Source organism: Drosophila yakuba, chromosome 3L (assembly GCF_016746365.2).
Source record: "Drosophila yakuba strain Tai18E2 chromosome 3L, Prin_Dyak_Tai18E2_2.1, whole genome shotgun sequence".
Lineage (NCBI taxonomy): Eukaryota > Metazoa > Arthropoda > Insecta > Diptera > Drosophilidae > Drosophila > Drosophila yakuba.
In genome coordinates, this window is record NC_052529.2 from 13,977,086 (window position 1) to 13,992,068 (window position 14,983).

At 37.9% G+C, this 14,983-nt stretch overlaps 1 protein-coding gene across 2 annotated transcripts in view; it reads right to left on the reverse strand.

The window, feature by feature from the left end:
• The window catches only part of LOC6534033 (CUGBP Elav-like family member 4), a 266,544-nt gene extending 251,957 nt beyond the window's left edge, over window positions 1–14,587 (reverse strand). Inside the window, exons 1-2 of one of the 2 annotated variants that reach the window (XM_039374699.2) lie at window positions 14,184–14,587; window positions 1,140–1,319 (exon numbers count right to left, since the gene is read on the reverse strand). In XM_039374699.2, the coding sequence (XP_039230633.1) occupies window positions 1,140–1,170 (31 nt within the window). In that variant the 5' untranslated portion in view covers window positions 1,171–1,319; window positions 14,184–14,587. The remainder of the gene's footprint in view (window positions 1–1,139; window positions 1,320–14,183) is intronic. The other variant, XM_015194898.3, reaches the window with a different exon arrangement.
• Between the last annotated feature and the right edge of the window lie 396 nt (window positions 14,588–14,983).

Sequence of the window (14,983 nt, forward strand, 5' to 3'; positions counted from 1 at the left end):
TTCACGAATACAAAAAATCATAGCATACTTTTTCGCGTTGCGCGGCAGAATGCTATTGAACCATATACATTAGTACCAAAACCTATTACAAACTTTTGCAGAAAAATTATTTTTTTTCTGATATTTTCAGTCTATTTTAAAGGACAGAAGGAATGCAGAAAAGCAGAGTAATGGTAATATCTGGTGTCTTTGAGCAATAAATGGTTTCCTTTGCAGGGTCAAAAAAGTTTGCATATTTTTCGTGAGGAAAGTTTAGCAAAGCAAGTGCCGTAATAGTCGTGTGTCTGTTGTTAAGCAAATTGCAGGCTTATTAGCCGCCACTGAATTATACACCACTTGTACGCCAAAAACGGAGCCAACGAGGGAGAGCTTTAATTTTCAAATATGTACAGGCACAGGCACAGGCGGCTAGGTAAATAATTGATGCCAGTTCTTGAAGAGGAAGCCCGTGGCTTGTGTTCTTTCTGATCCCTTTTTATGGTATTAAGTTATTATGTGCTTAAACCTAAATATAATGCCGCAGGCTTCAGATGTTGAACGCCAGCCGTGGCTGTGCTTTTATTGTTTATTGAGAGCAGTTCCGATGTAACAGGCCGTTGTAACTGTCTCCCCACTTGGCTAACACAAAGGAGCAGCAGTCCTGCTCCTTCGGTGAAACATCTTAAGTGCAGCCTCGAGTTGCTGTTATTCTTCGTTGCCTTCCATTTCCATCACACAGGAAATTGTTATACCTAATGGGTTTTTCCCAGTCTATGCCTGCCGGAGGTAAGTGGGCAACCTTTAAATGTTAAATGGAGCTCGCTTAATAATTGATTAGTTTGAGGCTCACAAGTAGTTAAGTCCCTTACCACCCAATTCTTGGGCGCAGAGAGCGCATTGTAGCAATTACAGCTCTCTTGCCAAATTTGCAAATGCAAATTGATTTTGCGGATGGATTTTGCGGTATCTAACTAAGTTTAACCAGAGGCTAATATTGTTAGGGCTACCCCCTAAGATTTTAATCTTCAATGATATGTGTAATAATGATTGCGCTATAATAAAGATATCAAAACTTAGCCGATTGGTTAAATGAAGAGATAAAATTGTTTTATCAGAACATATTTTTAAGGTTTAATCAAGTTATACTGAGTAATACTTACTGGCTATATGCTCGTTATGAAAGGCCAACATGATCAATAATTAGGTTCTCTTCTTTCTTTGTTTTCAGTTTCACAAATATAAATATTTTTATTCTCGCAGTTTAAAGAACTACTGATATTTTTTGCTTTCGTAATATCACACTTTTCCTTTAGTTTACTGAATTAAAAATTTGCCAAGACCTGGAAAGAAATAAATGCGATTAGGGTTAGTTATTGTTTAACAATAATTAACTTCTTTAGCAAACTAAGCTTTACCGTAAAAGTACAACTTAATAGTATTTTACCGAACACTGGTGGCTTTTACAAATCGATACACTTTTATATATAAACCTTTATAGATGTTTATCATTGCACTATGGGAAATTTGACCCCTTTTTCTGGCCAAAACCCATTTTCTGAAAGTCGGAATATTACAATAATATTTAGTGTACGCATTCATAATTGACCAATCTTTAGTGGTGCATACCAGAAATTTTAATAGATGGCGCCACAACAAAGAAATCAGCTGTTTAAAACAGCTGTTGCGCGTACACAAAATAACAATCTGCAACATTAAGTTTTTCTTTCGTTACAAAAGTTCTAATATCTTTGGAACCAAAGCGTTAATTTTCATTCTGTAAAAAGTATTTTAATCAGTGGACCTTCTATTAGTCGTTTGCAACATTCAATAGAAAAAAAAAACTAGTGTTGTCCCAGTAATTTAGTAAAAATCTTAGTTGCTTTACAAAAGTATTTTTTTTTATAATGCCTTACTTTGAATAGAGATTTAAAGTGATTGCAGCAGATTGCATCAATAAAATATACCTCATGTTGTAGCTTATTTAATTCTTGTTCAGATTATTGTAATTTTAAAAACCACTTTTACCGATTCTGGGAGAATTTATAGATTTTAGACTTAACCCTACTTTTCCAAATTCAGAGTAATCTCATGCTAAACGGGAGTTAAACAAGGCGGTTGCTGAATTGTTTCATTATTTTTATTAGTACTGTTGTTGTCAACTTCTGTAAAATAATTAAGTATATAAACTCTATCACGAAATCAGTTGTTTTTGCTGAGATTAGAAAAAGCATACAAAATTAAAGAAAGCCTTTACGAAAATTAATAATATAAATATAAGAGACTCTGCCACGCCCCCAGTTTTTGGGGTACGTTTAGATATGGTCTAGTGCAAATTATTGCAAAAAAAAAAAAATTAAATATCTTTATTCGTTCTGGAGTTATGAATTACAAAAAATAGAAAGGGCGGTGCCACGCCCACAATTTTTGGTACCATAAAAGATATGGACTAGTGTAACCCCATACAAAAAACACCAATTGAATATCTCTCCCCGTTCTGGAGTTATTAATTTAGGCCAGAAAAAGTGGTCAAATTTCCCATAGTGCATTGGCAGTAATTTAATATTAGTTTTATATTTCTTTAAAAACAGGGTATCATTAATTCCGTGGCCTTGCAAAATATCCCTTTTTTGAGTCTTATAACCCGCCAACAACTATTGTTTTCCATATATGTACAAATTTGAAGCTCGCCAACATCAGAGTAGGAGTTTTCACCCCTTGATTTTTAGTTAGACTCTCAGTAAGTTTGACTGCGCAACTGTGTGGCATTTCCGCTTCCGTAACGGAAGCTAATGGAAATGGAAGGGAACAATTGCGAGGGTCCAAATGACTTGGAAATTCCAAGCTGGAATTGAAAAACAATGCACAAGCAATTTTTAAATAAATAAAGGGTAATTCGGAATGCTTCCTCATAAGAAGACTATTTAAATAAATAATGCTTGTTTGGACTCTAAGTATTCTGGTTTATTTTAAGTCGCAGCATAAGCAAGATATATAAGAAATTAATTCATAATATAGAGAACAATATGTGTAGTTGAAGGTATAGTTAAGTAACCCTTCATATATGTAAGCTTTTGCCTTTTTATCGACGAAATCATTAACTACCTTAAAAAGGTGACGTTTGTATCGGCTTTCCCTTAAATGCGTCTGGTAAATCTTTAATGAGCGACCTAAACGCACTCCAAGTAAATATCGATTTTATTTTCTTGCTAATTTTCTGCTCGTTATTGCTATTCCTGCCCCTAACAACAGGACAGCACACACGTGGGCCAGTGTTGAGCTGCTCCTTTTTTGTCCTCAACCAAAAAACAATGAGCTTTCCAGCTAGCTTCTTTTGCCCACAGTTCCTCTGGCTCCTGCCTTCTGTTGGCCAGGCTGTGTTTGTGTTGTCTGCAACTTTTCTGACCATTCAACCAAAATAGTCCGGAACATTGTAGCAAAAACAAAGAGGGGCCAAAGAGGGGTAGCAAGGACTATAAGGACGTCTGCTGGGGGGATGAGGTTGATGATGACGATGACGATGACGACGTTCACGTCGACAGACTTCCTGACTTGCTGAGTTTCCTGCCTCAGCTTTCTGTTTTTATAAACCTCCAGTGTGAACTTTAAAAAGGTATATTGGACTAAGCTAAGTCAGATCAGCTTATCTAAACAGGGTATCTTTTGGTTCGGTTAGAACGAAGCAAATTGTAAATGCTTGTTTGCCTCATCGAACGTAACACAAACCTTGGTGTGTAGGATTTAGATTTGCATTTACCAGTCTGCACCTCCTCTTCCATGCCAAGCCATTTACTTTACTCATGCAGAAGCCTAAGCAATTGGTTTATCAGAATATATGCTGGGATATAAGTCTAGTTGTTAGAACCTCCTCTGCAGAAGGCACTCGATTTAAAAAACCCTAATGAAGGCGATGATGGTGGTTATAATGATACTAAATGTGATTTCTCTGTGTGAGTTTCTCGCTGCTTAATTATGTTACGGGAAGTTTTCATTACTTTTAGCCTGGTTTTAGTCGTAACCCATTAGCATGGCGAAAAAATTCCATTGTTTTGGCTTTTCGTTTAGCCCGCATATATCTTCTCACTTCCCACCCGCTGAAATTGGGCAAACATAATGGAATTTCCATGTAAACAATTTGAATGCTTTTAGCTTTACCTCATTTACATGGTATTGGTTTGGTACCGAGAGAGAGTTAGAGAGTAAAGTCAAAAAATCCCTGCTGAGGCAAATTAACACATCAAGTTTTCGCATAAGCCAAGGTAATAATTGAGAGATCTGAGATAGACTAATTTTAATAATTTGTTTGTGTATACCAGGCTCTAATGTGCTGCTGGTCATTTTTTGCTTGGCTTTCATTCCATTAATTTCACTAAACCCTCATCTTGCCTTTTTGTCCCTGTGTGAAACTGTTTGTCAGGCTTATGAGCTTAGGCGGGGACACTCTTTCACACGGAAAGCGAAGAGATATTGCTAAGTAGATGAGAATCTAAATACATACGTGCATGCACTCTGCAAAAAAGTGCTCTAGTTCAGTGCCCTGGGGCCTATATAAATGAGAAAAAAATCGGACTGCAAATTAAGTGCTTAAACCATGGAGGAGTTAATTAGGCGTAGCACGCTGTCTGCATTTTCTTTAAATTTTTGTTGCTCCTGAATTTCTGGAAAAAGTTTTAAAAGCCAGTAAATGGATAAACACGGGAGATATTGTAGTTAAAGTTTGGCTTCAAGATTATCTGATATATAATGGCTTACACACAAAATGTTTTTTTAAAAAATTCTTATTTTTTTTCCTGAATTGTAATAAGTTTGTAACAACTTATCTGCATGTGTACATGTGTGAGCATAATAAGTCAAATTAAATAAATTTAATTACATAACCAGCCCAATGCCAGGTTGAAGAGGACCCATCGAGCCGGATACTCAACTTTTGCCTGTGAGTGTGGAACAGGACCCACGCCAAAACACCCACACATCCTCCCACTCACACACCCACCCACACGACTGTCCTGTAGATAGACCGAGTTGCATTTGTGCCGGAATGTTTGTGTGAATGCGCCTACTTAGCCTTTAGTTTCAAGTGCACGGCCTCTCCGGAACCCCCCCTCTTTATGTGGGGTAGGATGCCCAACATAACCCATGCAACCCATCACCCACACAGCTACCACATCGGGTGCAGGTGCTCAAGCGGAGCCACACACACACATACACACATTTATTCATTCTGAGTGAGGGCAGGGGTGTGCCTGTGTATGTGTGTGAAAGTGGGTGGGAGAGGGGGAGGAGGGGCTCCTGTGTACAAGTTCGTTTAGTCCTGGTCGCCGTTCATGTGAGTGGTGCTCTGAATCAGCATCCCATGTACCCGCACCCTTTGGTATCCTGCCACCAGGACCTCGTCCGCAATCGTCCACGAAACTCGACTGACTTTCTCCGTGGCTCTTCTGCCACCGCCTTCCATCCGATTTTCCCTTTCTCTGTTTGACTTAACAAGTCGTCGGTCGGCGAGTAATTATGAAAATTTTCAAAATGAGCTCTCGTCCTGCTCGAGCCCTCACAGTTCAGTTTTTGAAAGTTGAGTACGAGTAATTAAAAATTTCGTAGTGTCGCCGCTACTCAACTGAGTTCCCCGCTCTAGATTTGACTCCTGCCCCAACAGAATTGTCTGGCATATGCTTATTTAGCTGTTGTTTTCGGAAATACGGGGTTATATGAATTTAAATTAAATTCATTTCGCTTTCCCATGTACTTATTTTAGCAGGTAAAATATACAAACACTACACTCCCAACTTGTGTATGTAGGTGAATGTGGCTTTTGTCGGCGGGCTTCCTCTTAATTAGAAAAGCGGAAAGGCATTTAGTTCTAAAGCGCTTCTATATAAAACCTAAACATGACTGCAATTAGTTTTGGTGAAATGCCCAAGATGACGGGTGCCACATAAAAGTACTTTGAAAAAAAAGTTAATTGAGTTCACGTGGGATGAAAATTAAAACTTAATTAAGTACTGTTTAGTTAGGTCAGCTTAGGTTAGGTTACTAGAAGGTGAGATTGCAGAAAATATTATGCATAACTTAAAGGACTATTGTCATGCCATTTATGTGTTTAACAAATGAAAATAGAATTCGAGTTGTTAAATGTTTCTACTCGAGTGGCAAATAACCTTAATTGCGTCTTTGTTTGGCCATTATCCTTGCCACCTAATTTCATTTCAAGAATATGATGATGCACATTAACAACTTGGCTAGCCACAAAGCAAACAAAATGGCATCTAATCTTGCCATTTATGTGCGTATGAAGTGTGAGATAATGGTTCGTTTGTGGGAGTAAGTACTTTGTTTTGAGCTCAGATGTGGCAAAGATGGCAGCAGCTTCAATGACATCACATTCAAGGCATCTGTTGTTGTTTAAATAGAGAAATACTTGCAATAATTCATTTGAGCGCATCGATTTAAGATTCTTAGTGAAATATTTATTATTTTGATTAAACTGTTTTTAAGATTTTAAATCCATGGTATTTAAGGTATTTCTGAGCATTTAATCACTCAAAAGAGACAAAACTATTGAAAGTATTGGTAAAGTTTAGCTAAAATTAAAGAAGTTGGTTTTTTTATATTTACATTGCCTATACAAAACCTAAAACTTGGATAAGATTTAGTTCAGAATAGTTCAGGCATATCTTCTAGCCCAATCCTAGCCGAATGAATTAACTGGACTTAGGCAGCAAAGTCACTCAGGTCTGTTCAAGACAGTCCCGAAAATAATTAATAATTAATCAAGTTGTAATTTGCTTTCTTGGCAGGGCAGACATTATAGCCAAATGACCTTTTGGTCATTTACTCCGCAACCGAAAAGCAGACGAAACCCAGACAGTCAACGCCAAAGGGATGATGATGATGGCGAACATGAATATTTAAACGACACCCACATACATACACGGCACGAGTTAGATGGAGATGTAACTAACTTGTGGTTTCCCCGTTTGGACAACACTGAACCAGAAATCCGAAGCCAAAATGTTGTTGATCTACTAGATACCAGAGCAAAGGGAAGTCAAGTCCAATGGTTTGACATATTGCAGTAACAAAACAAAGGCTGAACATGTCACATACAGGCATGGCATTCCACAGTATAAACTTCTCTTTCAATATGATCCCGCCTCAAACGTTACCCTCTGAAATATATAGATAAAGAATGTCATCGAAATTGCCGCATTTCTGCATCCTGCCCTTTTCTTTTAGACACGTTAACCGCAAGAATGTTTGAGCAGTGTGGAAATGGAAACGGAATGACTATAACTCATATGCGAAACCACAAAGAATTGCAAATGTAATTAACAATGTAATTTTGGCCTTAACATGTATGTACCTTCACCACCTCGTTTTCCTCAATCTGCACGTGTACATGGGGTATTTGAAAGACAATTTAAATGAGTATGGTTGTCGGTGAAACGGGGTAAAGGTGAAGAGGTGAAAAAGTGAAAAGGGTCTGGGCAAAGTCTGGGGCTGAATGCTAACAATAACAATGCCACAGCAACAATTGTAATGATGAAATAAAAGTCAAGTGAATACAATGGCTTCGAAAACAACAACAGCAAATGCAAAAGCGGCAAACCAAACATGAAACTCACTCACTCAGAGTGGAACTACAATATATGTATGGATGGATGGATGGACGGTTGGTTGGTTTGAGGGAAAAGGGAAAACGGAAATACGACTACACCTATTATCAGAATGGCTCCCTCACCCTTAACATCTGACTTGTGTTTGGCGTGAGTTGGTCGCTTGTTGTTCGTTACATGAAAGGGCAACTTTGTAACAACAGCACGGCCAAATACAACAAAAATAAAGTACACAGTTTTATAATAAAAACCAGTAAGCAATGCAACAAACCGTGTTGATAGACGGTTAAGCTACCCCTTGGCCAACTTGTTAGCCTCATATAGAGAATCAAAAATCACAAATCACTCCCCAACTGTTAATCATCGCCCCGAAATTGTAATGGCATGTGCAGCAGTCAGTCAGTCAGTCAGGCAGTCCATCCTGCCACGTCCACTTATACTCCCCATAAACATGTAATGTGCACTATATGTAACAGCTTGTAACAGATTTCTGGGGGAACAGAGATTTTTGTTTTTGCCGCCGTTTTTCAACTCAACTCTTTTTTAGGTGTAACTCATACTGCACACTGTGTCTCTGGCCTTCGAGCTTGCATGCGAGTTTAAAGTTGTTGGGTGCCCGGTTTAGGTTTACCTCCGACCTCCAAACTCCGATCCACCAGAGGCACCTTCTCCTCCTTTACCAGAAACACTCTTTTCGTGTTGCCAAACTGAACTGAACTGGGAACTCTGAACTGTGAACCGGGTCCTGGGTCCGGGGTCCAAGGTAGTGGGTAGTGCCTAGTGGGCCCTGGGAACAGAGAGCTGAGTTGAGAGACTAACGGCAAGCCAAGCGCCCCAGGTGCAAAGTGTAAATGAAGACTGATTGCAGTGCACATTCAGGGGGGGGGTTTTTTGGGGTGGCTGGGTGAAAGGATAAAGAAGAGGTTGCGAGTACAAGAGTGGCATAAAAAACGCTGCTCTTCGCCCGACCCTCTTGTTTGCCGAAAAACGGGGGGTAATTGCGGTTAAGTGCTGGTTTATTGGCTTGGCAAAAGGACTTAAAAGATATTTGAATTTGGCAACGCGACAAAAATACACCCTGAGCGATTCTAGCGCCCATGTATACAATTACACGACTAACGTTGAGTTCTACCTAAGTTCTGTTGCCCACAACTTGGGTGTTTTATTGAAACGTGGTGATATGGTATGGTTGCTGATACCAGCATAAATGACTTTTACAATTCGTTATGGCGAACTCAATTGTTGGCTTTCTGTTTCGCCAACATTAATTTCTAAAAGCATTTGCCATTCGGCGGGATGCGAAGCCCCATCAGCAGGTCACATTAAAAAATTAATTTTTTAATTGAAATACAAACCTCCTGGCAATCCGAAGAGCTCCCAAAAGGGGTGAATCCGTGGGTGGCTCCAGGACACTCCACATATGTGTGTGTATGTGTATGTGTGCATGTGCATGTGTATGTGTTCAGTTGGCGGGGGACAGGCAGCTGCTGTCGCTCACTTAAGTTAATACGCAAACCAAATGTCACTCAACATTATCAACAGCAAACGTAATCAGTTAAAACTTTTTCCTGCCTCTCTCCTCCGTCGCTGTTGTTGTTGTTGTTGCTGTTGTTGTTGTTATGGGCCTAAACCATTCCACAGACCGACAGACTGAATGACAGACAGTGGTTATTGTTGCTGTTGCTGTTGTTGCCGCTGTGCAAAAGTTGGCAACATGTTTGTACTTTATTTCAATTTTGTATGTCCTCTACTTGACTCTGCTCCGACAGGCGAGCGAGCCAACGTTGTGAGTGCTCGAAACAAAGCGAAATGAAAGCACGTTTTACAACGAATCCTAGATGTTCTGCCCTGGAACATGTGTACCATCAATGCCGATCCATTTCCAATTAACTTATTGATTTCTGCAAACATAACAACGAACAATTGCCCGACTGTTACTGATCCAACTGGACATAGCCTTATGGGTATAATTCGCCAAATCTGAAGAATTATGAACGTAACCCATCAAGCAACTAACTCACCATCGACTGTGTGCGATTCCGTGGAAAAAGAATTTTTTCTATTTCGTTTCACTTTTCGGTGAATGAAAACTGAACACCAAACTGTAGGCTGAATGTCTAAATTTTGCTTGGCTGTTGGTTGAGGGCGCAACCTGATATAGTCCTCCTGCCAACGGAACGAGCTTGTCGTAAGTGCTCGCGGGTTTTTGCATATTTTTGGGCAACTGCTCGCGCCGCGTCACTTTGCAAAACTGCTAACAAAGGGCAAAGGATGAGGCACGGGGGCAATGTGGAGCTGTTTCAGAAGCGAAGTGGCGTGTGTGGGCCACTTGACAGCCGTTTAAATGCATTAAAAAATTACCTACTCTAACATGAGCAATGGAAAAACGGAAGGTGGTCGCAAAAAAAACAGCGGCAAACATGTCAGCCGCCCAATTTCACATGTGACAGAAGGGCGGAAGCGGGAGAAGCTTGAAGGGCTACGTGGATGTCACGCTCGATGGCAAAGTATGGAAAAATCAAATCCACTGCAACTGCCGTTCGATTTAAGGGGGTCAACAGCAAGAAATGGATTTGTTCTGGGCACGGGTGCCCATTTTCCGAGAACTATTAAACAGGCTTCACTCGGTCTGAAAGCAACTTCCTGAGTTTGAAGACCTCTATTGGCAACTCACAATACAAGTTATTCACAACATCTAACGAACAATATGAGCTTTGAGTCTAAGATATGAGTTCTGAGGCGAAATATATTTTGGGTAATTATAAGCATGTTTAAGCACCATTTTACACAGAATAAAAAGATATGGCGCCCAACGTTTATTTCCTTATATCAATTGAGCCTCTTGTACATCAGTTCAATATTTGCACATTAGAGACCTTAATAAAAGTACAAATAATTTTATTTGCTACTAAAGTAAGCGACTTAAAAAATATCAAAAGCATACGAACTCATTATTTCCGAAGAGCTACAAATCCTTTGCTGATGAGTTCATCCTTTCTGTTAGGATATCAAGGAAAACCACATAGACCGGAGGAAACAACGCAGCGGAATACCCGGACTGCAAATTACGGACCTGGGTGACTGACAGCGTCCGACTTTTTTTGGTGGTCCTGTCCTGTTCCGGGTGCAAAAACGCATTACGCATTCACTTTGCTCAACACTTGTGTTCATTTAATGCAGCCTATCCCCATCCTCTCGTTTCGATCCCATTACCACTGCTCGCTTACCGCACTCTGGTCTGTGTGCTTTTGTTCAAATATTCATTGCAAATTCCAATTTAATTTTCGCTTAAATTGGCAATACCAACAGCGAAATCTGCAGTTGATAGCGCCGCTGAAGTTTGTTTTCTTTAAAGCTATTTTCAGTTTTACCTGAGCTTCGGTGTGCCAAATGAAAATAGTTCGGTAGTTTGAGTGCCTTTTTACGCAGACTGACATATCAAATAGTAACTGATGAGTAGTAAACTATTTCATTTCTACATTAGCACTATTATCAACTCCGGCAAGTTATCCACAAATTTAAGCTACTAGGTGTGAAGCACTATAAATTAATTAGAGTTTGAGATAAAACTTCTGGCACACTGACTTATAATTGAAACTTTCCTACAAGTGCAGCAATTGCTAAATTTAAAGAAGCAAATGGGAGCCAAAAGAAAGGAAGAAGTTGAGATAAAGAAAGCTTTAATGGCTTAAATAGTTTTCTCAATTATGAAGTTCATACTTTCCTATTAAACTTTATACCTTCTTGCCTATTGATACAATTATTCTTAAAAGTAATTTTGATTAAGGCGACTGCACATTAATAGATATTTTATATTAGTACATTTACGAGATTCGCTTTCCCATCTCAGTATGCAAAATAAAATGGTCTCATGCTGCGACATTCTCTGCTTTATTGCCTTAAGATTTATGCCTCTGAATTGGCCTTATTGGTTTGAACCAACTTGGCATTATTTCCAGTTTCAATAAAAGGGCACATGCTGCGTATGAGCAATATTTCAATTACATTTTAAATGCGAGCCAATAGATTTCATAATTTTTCTTAAACTATTCAATAGCTGCTATTTAAAGCTATTTATTGCATAATTCATTTAAATTCATCGTAAATATTTTATAGACATGGTAAGAATGGTTCTTAAAGCCGCTTCAAAAGGTCAAATGGCAACGGAAGGTCAACGTTTGCTCCTTACACATAGAAATCAAACAATTCCTGCAATATGAAGACAAAAAGCCTGGGGAAATTCTGCTGAGTTGAGATTCAGTTTTCACATTGTCTAACAATAGAAAAGTGTATTTCAAAGTTGGCCATGTTGGCATTAGGTTTGACCTGGAAAATTGAGTGCTTAATAACAAAATAATGAAGTCTTAAATAAATTCAATACTTTCTAATACTTCTAATACTTTCTTCCTCGCTTAAACTTCCCCATTAATGTTGCAAGCAATTGCAGTCATTTACTTGCTTACTTCTAAGGGAAATGAAGATATTATAGCTTATATAAATCACATTGATAAATTCCTGGCAGCACGTAATATGGAAATTAAAACACAACTCAAACAAAGAGCAGTCTAGAAACGGCAAAAAAACATCTCACCCACCTGCACATTTACTTGCGTAGTAAATGTTTCCTCACATGCGAAATGGACATGCAGGATTGTTTTAATTTTTCAGAAACTAACAAAACGAATACACGTTTGGTATGTTGAGGGTCCATTTTTTGTATCCTAAGTATAGCAAAAGAGAGAGTGCTTTTGTATACCCGTTATCCAAATAGTGGAATTGCGAACGAAAATTGTTCTAGATATTTTTGAATATCGGTGGAAATTAGGGGAAAAAATTATGAAAACTAAAAAAAAAATAAAATGATGTGGCCAAGTCCGGCTATTTCTCCTGTTACATACTTGTCCACGAATCTAGTATACCCTCTTACGCTACGAGTAATGGGTATAATTACTATTTCCTAAGCGAATACTTCATATTAAATCCTCGTTCTTATGCAAAAACAAATATTTGTCAAATCTTTTATATTAAATCAATTGGGGTAGAAACGAACTTGATAATTGTTTTTAAAAGTACACTGTTAAAAAATTTTTTTTTTCAAATTTTTTGCAATTTTTGATGATGATTTGGGATTTTGGCCGAAAATCGATTTTCTGTGTTTTTGCGATTATAAATATCAGTATTTTGATTAGAACATTCAAAATATATTTCCAAACATGGAATGTCATACCTCGTTGAGTTCGTAATTAAATTTCCAATCGAACTATGTTTTCAAAAAAAATTATATTTTTTTCACATTTTTTGCGTGTTTTTCCGATTATAAATATCTGTATTTTTATCTTGTAGAACTTTGTGGGGAAATGTTTTTAGAAATGATGGAAAAAATGTCCGTTGCAAGCCTTGTCTCCAATCAAGCCCTAGATGCCAGACATTTGTGGTCGGCCTGTTAGGTTTCTTCAGTGGAAAGTCTGGTCTATTACATTTGTGACCCAACATTTTTGCAGCCTGATGGCATGGGAAATGGGAAATTGTTACTGAAAATCGCAGACTCCTCCAGAGGCAGAACCAGGCATCCGTTTGCGAATGTTTCAAGTTTAAAATGAGCGTGTAATTAGAAATGTAAAGAGGGTAATGAGGAGGGCAGGCCAGGGAAAACGGAAAGTGGCAAGAGGAAAGTGGAGTCGAGTCAGCTGCAGAGCAAAAGTCACTGCTGCGTCTCGTCCCCAGGAAATGTGCCACGCAAACGAAGAAAATGGCGAATAAAATTGAAATAAAGTGGTGCAAATGCAAAAACGTGCACACACCCGTTCAGCTCACCTCACCTCACCTTACCACAAAAGTGCAGCAACGCCACCTTGCAACGGTTGAGGTTGAAGGAAGTTTCTGGCCCCCAACAATGAGTAGCATAAAAAGTTATGTATAAAAATCTTTCGCTATTTTTTGCTTGCACTTCCGTTACAAGGCGAACCGAATTTGCATGTGACATTTGTGGTCGGGTTTTTGTTGATGGATGAGGGTCGACAGATATCTTTGCATCAGCAAAGTTGGTTGATAAAGCAATGAACGAGGTTGTATACGTGTATTTAAATTAGAAGATATGGAGAATATAAAGGAATATGCATTGGTATCTTAATTACAATTTCAAAGCAATGCGCAATGGTATCTTAATTACAATTTTTAAAAGGTCTTGACTGAAATCAGTATCTATTAAGAGATAGCTGTGTGAAAGATTAAAGATTTGCTGGTGTATTGAAATAAAGTAATAATACTATGCAAATCTACTGCGAAAATAGTCTGATAATTGTAGCATAATGATAAATGGATTAAATAGTGTTTAAGTCTTCTAAAACATATACATTTCTGCTAATGTTTATGTGCTTAATTAAAAAGAAGGCATTTTTTATTAAGATTTAAATATAAGGGAACAAATTGGAAGAATGAAGAAAGAAACTATATCCTATTATAACAAGTTTATAATCAAACAAAAGTTTTTTCTTAATCAATAGAAGCATTGACTTCACCACAATATAAATTCATTTAAATAATTTATACTTTTGAAAATATTTGCTTATCAGAAATGTTGATTTTTTCACTTACCACTTTGTAACGCCCAATTAAGCTGTAAGCGCTTTAATAGCCAAACATTTGAAAACAGGATGAAAAGTATTTGTTGTTTAATTTGCTGTATAATTCAATTTGTTTTCACGGGTAGCATATGTGATATTTACTCTGCATATTTATTCAATAATAAATATAAATTTGAATTTCATAATTTTTTTCACCTAACAGTGTTTGCTGGTATTTAATGATCTGCTGCACCTCCTGGTCTACACGGTTTTATTACACATTGCATTAGGCACTACATTAATTCCTGATGTTTCTGTTGTATTTTTTTAATTTCGCTTATGCTGTTTGCAGAATTAATTTATGAAATATTTAAAGAACGACGCGCCGCAAGCTTTTATTTTTGGTTATTTCTGTTTGTGTTGTTTTTTTTCCATGAATTATTGATGGCGTTTGTTTTGTATTTTGTTATTCATTTATTACTTTTGATAATATTTTTTGCAGACGCTGTAAAACATAAATGCACACTGATGTTTAATGGGGGTGTGAGGAGGCGTGTTACAAATCCATATGAGGGCGCGTAACGGCGAGGCGATAATAAACATGCACAAACACAATAAATTTTACATTATAAACAGCAAGAGCAACAAAATGTACAATTAGCAACAGCGAAAACATAAATTTCGGTTAAGAGTTTAAACGGAAAACAGCGAAAAACAGCGAAACAGCAAAATCTCGTATACGCCATGTGAGCGCGTAATAATTATGGCTTTTGGGCACGCAGTGTAGGCCACAGAAGATATCTTGAAATTTGTGTATATTTTTTACATCAC